The sequence below is a fragment of the Alligator sinensis genome, unplaced genomic scaffold (genome assembly GCF_000455745.1).
Source record: "Alligator sinensis unplaced genomic scaffold, ASM45574v1 scaffold707_1, whole genome shotgun sequence".
Classification (NCBI taxonomy): Eukaryota; Metazoa; Chordata; order Crocodylia; family Alligatoridae; genus Alligator; species Alligator sinensis.
The window spans coordinates 563,107-567,912 of NW_005842065.1; the positions used below are offsets into that span (position 1 = coordinate 563,107).

The window sequence follows — 4,806 nt, forward strand, 5'->3', positions numbered from 1 at the left end:
GGGGCTGGTGGGGATGAGCACTTCAGCCCCTTTCTCCTCCTGCAGTCACGGCCCCGGAGACCCCAGCCCAGGCCTGGGGAGATGGAGCCACAGACCCAGAGGTAATAGCAGAAGTGGGCAGGGGGGACAGCTCTGCATGTCCTCTGTGTGAGTAGAGACATGTGGGCACAAGTGTGTAAGGGCAGTAGAGTGTGTGTGTGTGTGTGTGTGTGTGTGTGTGTGTGTGTGTGTGTGTGTGTGTGTGTGTGTGTTGGGGAGACTGTTCCAGGATGGGGTGGTTTCATGGGGGTGGGGTAGGGGGCCTGGGAGCCTGGCTCTGTATGTCCTCTGTTACACCCACTTGAGCAGGTACTTGCATGTATGTGAGGGCACCAGAGGGCTGTGCATGTATGTGCGGGGAGTATTCCATGATGGAGTGGTTTTATGAGAGGGGCCAAGGGGGGGGTTGTTTGGGGACAGGCAGAGCCTGGCTCTGCATATCGTTTGTCATGCCTGTATGCACCGGGGCACCATGCAAAGGCACCAGAGGGGTGTGTTTATGTGTGGTGGGAAAGGAGGATGATCCACAATGGGGTGGTTGATAAGGAGGAGGGGGCTTTTGACAGGGGGTGGGATGTGGCCTGGTTGTGCAAGTCCTCTGTCCCATGTGTGAGCAGTCTCATGTGCACATGCGTGTAAAAGTACCAGTGTGTGTGGAGGGGGAAGGGGCATGATGGGGAGGTTTCCCTGAGGGGAGTGTGGCTGGTTCTGGGGCAGAACCCATGACCCTGGCGCCTGCGCCCTTATGTCAGGTGTGTTCTCCGCAGCGAAGTCCAGGGGCAGGACAGGGAGAAGCCTGCAGACCAGGTGGAGCTGGACACCAGCTTCCCGGAGCCCGAGGACCTGGACCTGCTGGGCGAGATTTTTGAGGCGCTGAGCCTGGTGGCACCTGGTGAAGGCGGGGCCCTCTATGGCACCCGCAGCCTCGACCTCACCCAGGTGAGGCCCTGCCCCTCCTGATCTCCTTCTGTGAGCTCCTACCCATTCCCAGCTGCTCCTGTGCCCCGGCCACGCCCTCTTTGTCTAACTCCTCTCTCCCATTCACTTCCTCCAGTCATCTCAGCCCTTAACCTCGCCCCTTAGCTGGCCACACCCCTTCTGCTAACCCCACTACTCTGGTACAGGCCACACCTCCTGACCCTAGTCCAGCCCCTAACCTCATCCCTTGGGGCTGGCCACACCTCCATCCCTTTGGGGAGTGGCCATGCCCCCTACTTTGCTCTCCCCCATCATGGCCATGCCCCTCCCACTCCAGTTCCACCCTCTTCCCTAGCTGCGCCCCCTCCACCTGGTCCTATCCCTAACTGCTCCTATTGATTCTGCCTCTCATTACCTAGCCACGCCCCCTAACTCCTCCCCACTGACACTGGCCACACCACTCCTGGCCCTTCCCCACCCCGTTCACTAGCGACACCCACTCCCCTAACTCCTCCCCTCTTTGTACAGCTGGGGCCAAGCCAAGAGAGCCTGAACCTTAGCCTAGATGGGCCAAGCCGGGACTGGTGGGCGCTGCCTGAGGAGGAGGATGATGAGGAAGATGAGGGTAGCTCATGGAACCCCAGTGTCCAGGATAAGGCACCTGAGATGTGGGAGAGCCTGAGAGGTGCGCCCTCCCTCTGCTGGAAGGCACCTGTCTCCCCCCAGCAGCCGCAGCCCCCAGGAAGTGGGGAGCAACAGGCCTCAGCATGGAGCCCCGCCCCTGAGGAGGCTGAGCCCCGCCCCCTCGATGCTAGCCCCACCCCTGAGGCCCCCGTCACAGCTAACCCTGCCCAGGAAGAAGCACAGCCCTGCCTTCTCACAGCAAGTCCTGCCCCAGGGGGAGCACAGCCCCACCCCCCAACAATTAGCCCCGCCCCTGAGGCAGAGCCCTGCCCCCCAACAGAATGTCCTGCCTCTCATAGAGTAGAGCCCTGCCTCCTGACTGTTAGCCCCATCCCTAATCAGGCAGAACTCCACCCACAGGAGGCCAAGCCCCACCCCCTGGCAGCTAGCCCCACCCCTAACAGGACAGAGCCCTGCCTTCTGGCAGAACCCCGCCCCCTGCCCGAGAGCCCCGCCCCTCCCCGAGTAGCCCAGCTCAAGAAACTGTTTGAGGCCTAGGGGACATGGGAGCAGGGGAGCCCTGCTCTCATTGGCCCTCTGCAACTGCCAATAAAATGACTACTGGACACACCATTTGGTGATGGCTCATGTTGAGGGGCAGCAGGGACCTAGGGGACTCCCCCAAAAATGAGGGAGCTGCAGGACTGGGGGCCTGTGTGGAGCTGGAATGGGGCTGAGGGTGCCCTGGAGTGGGGAGCTGCTGTGGGCAGGGCCAGGACCCAGCACCTGGCCCCCCTGCTCCAAATGCTCCCTCCCCTTCAAATCCCTTGCCCCCCTGCTCCAAATGCATTTGGAGCACCCCTCCTGCTCCAAATGCTCCCTCCCCTTCAAATCCCTTGCCAGCTCCCCATCAGCCCCACTCCAGCGCACCACCACCCCCCACCTCCAAAATCAAATACCCCTCTCTGGCTCTACAGCCCAACTTCCCTCCCCACATCCTGCCTATGCCCCCCTAAGCAGCCCCCAGTCCCACCCCCCCTACCACTACCTCTGGACTCCCACAGCCTGGGCAGCCCCCCCACAACCAAATCCAGCCTTGCCTGAGCACTCCCCACACAGCACCAGCCCAGTGCCCTTCCCAGTCCAGGCCCCACACCTCCTGACAGCCCCCCCTCCCCCTGCCCCAGCCACCTCCAGGGCCCCAGTCCATAGCCCCCTGAACACACCCCCATCCCTGCACCCTCCCACCCCAGCATCTCCCAGCCTTTCCAAACAGCCTCCCTTCCCCACAAGGTGGGCACTTACAGGCATCCAGCAGCCATTGGAGGAAGGATCCCACTTCCCCTTCCACCACCACCCTCAGTACTGCCAGGCCCAACCACAGTGGTGCCCCACAGGCAACTGTCATGCCAGGCTGTGGTGGGCAGGTGGGACGGGGGGGGGCTGAAATTCAGGCTTCAAGGGTGTCAGCATACAGGCAGAAACAGGGGAAGGGTTGCCTTAGCCCCACATCCCCTGCCTCCCTGGAGCTGGGATGCCTGGGTTCTCCCCCAAATGCACACCATGGGTGGAATCTGGCAGAGGAGCCCAGCTCCTTGTTTTTCCCCCCACCCTGGAAAAGGAATTGGATCTCTTGGCTTGCAGTTGTGGGGGGTCATGAGGCCAGATGTCTTTCTTCTCCCCCCATACCAGGAGGGGGAGGGAGTCTGGTCCTGTGGAGGGATCTAGCCTTATGAAAAGGGGGTGCAGAGGCTGTGCCTTGTTCTCCAGTGAAAGAGAATTGAGAAGCTGCAGTAATACACAAGGGGCCTTGGGTGGGACAGGTCAAGTTCAGAGCTAGGCCAGGACCCATAAAACATCATCAGAAGGCATCAAGTTAGCTGGATTGTAAATCAATGTTAAAAAAAGACAAGGAGCTGGGCTGAAAAGAAGTTAAAAGCAGGTGTTTCATTAGTCTGGTAGACATGATAATTAAATGAGTAGGTAGGAAAGATTAGGTGACAGACAGAGTGGGGAACAGGTAGACAGACAAGTAGAGGTGGGAATAGATCGAGAACAGATTTAAATTAGATTAGATTGAGGAGAGAATAAATAGGTAGGTAGACAGAGGCAGGGATAGAGAATGGATGGATAGATGGATGGATGGTTTCGATGGATAGAGACAAAGGGGAAGTGGGGAATCGATGGATGGAGACAGACAGACCTGGGGTGCAAGGACAAATGGATCCAGGCAAGCCTCACCCCTGTCCCCAGTGCCCACTAGAAGGCAACACCTACCTGGGGAGGTCTGGACAGCAATTGGTACCCCCTGCTCTCAGTCTGGGGGCAGGCGGTTGTGCACACCTGATGTCCCAAATCCTGGCCTGAGGGGGGTTCTGGACAGCAACAAGTCATCGTCCCCCCCTCCAATTCTGACCTGGGGGGTCTAGACAGCCCCCTGTGCCCCTTGATCCCAGCCTAAGATGGGTGGAGTGCAGGTTGGGGCTGGGCTGAGCTAGGAACTGCCTCTCCCCGCTCCTCCCAGCACACTGCTAGTTCAGTTCCCATGATCACACCCCAGTCCAGGGCAGGGATCCTCCTCAAGGCTGCACCACTGTAGCCCCAAGAACTGCTGGTGTCCACTCCTGCTCGGTACAGCACAGGCCCCAAGCCAGCTTGAGGCCACTTGCTACTGCCAAACAAAGCTGCTGGCAGCAGGATCTGAAAGCGTGTCCAGACCCATGAGGAGATGATGGTCAGTCAGAGAAAGGGTGCTCAGGAAGGCCTGCCAGGCCAGGGGCACAGAGGCAGGCAGGACTAGGAGAGAAATATCCCTAGTAGGAACTGCGTAAAATGAATATGGAGCCATGGCACGAGTCCTGGGGGCATAAGGAAGAGGCAAATCCCAACCAGCAAACAGGGCAGAACAAAGTAAGAGAACCCAGACATCTGGGCTCCCAGCACTCCCCCCTTTCCCCCTCCAACTGCCCCTAAGCCATACTCCCTTCCCCTGGAGAGGAGAGGAAGGGGAGCTTAGGGCTTGCTATGCTTTGTTGGGTGGGGGTGCTGTGCTGGGGGGTGGGGTGAGCAGGTGTGTACATGTGTCCACATGTGTGGGTGCACGTGTGCAGTGTGAGAGCAAAGTGTAAATGCAGCAGGTGCTTGGCAAGTGCACAGTCCTGTTTAGGAGGAGCTCAGTAGGGAGGGCCCCTGTGTGTTGACACACATCTGCACGCAGGTGTGTAG

At 59.3% G+C, this 4,806-nt stretch overlaps 1 protein-coding gene across 1 annotated transcript in view; it reads left to right on the forward strand.

Moving 5' to 3' along the window:
• LOC102384342 (DENN domain-containing protein 1C) overlaps positions 1–2,209 on the forward strand; it is a 13,884-nt gene extending 11,675 nt beyond the window's left edge. Inside the window, exons 19-21 of the mRNA XM_014519818.1 lie at positions 46–101; positions 792–978; positions 1,486–2,209. Coding sequence (XP_014375304.1) covers positions 46–101; positions 792–978; positions 1,486–2,139 — 897 coding nt within the window. The 3' untranslated portion in view covers positions 2,140–2,209. The remainder of the gene's footprint in view (positions 1–45; positions 102–791; positions 979–1,485) is intronic.
• The last annotated feature ends 2,597 nt before the right edge of the window (positions 2,210–4,806 follow it).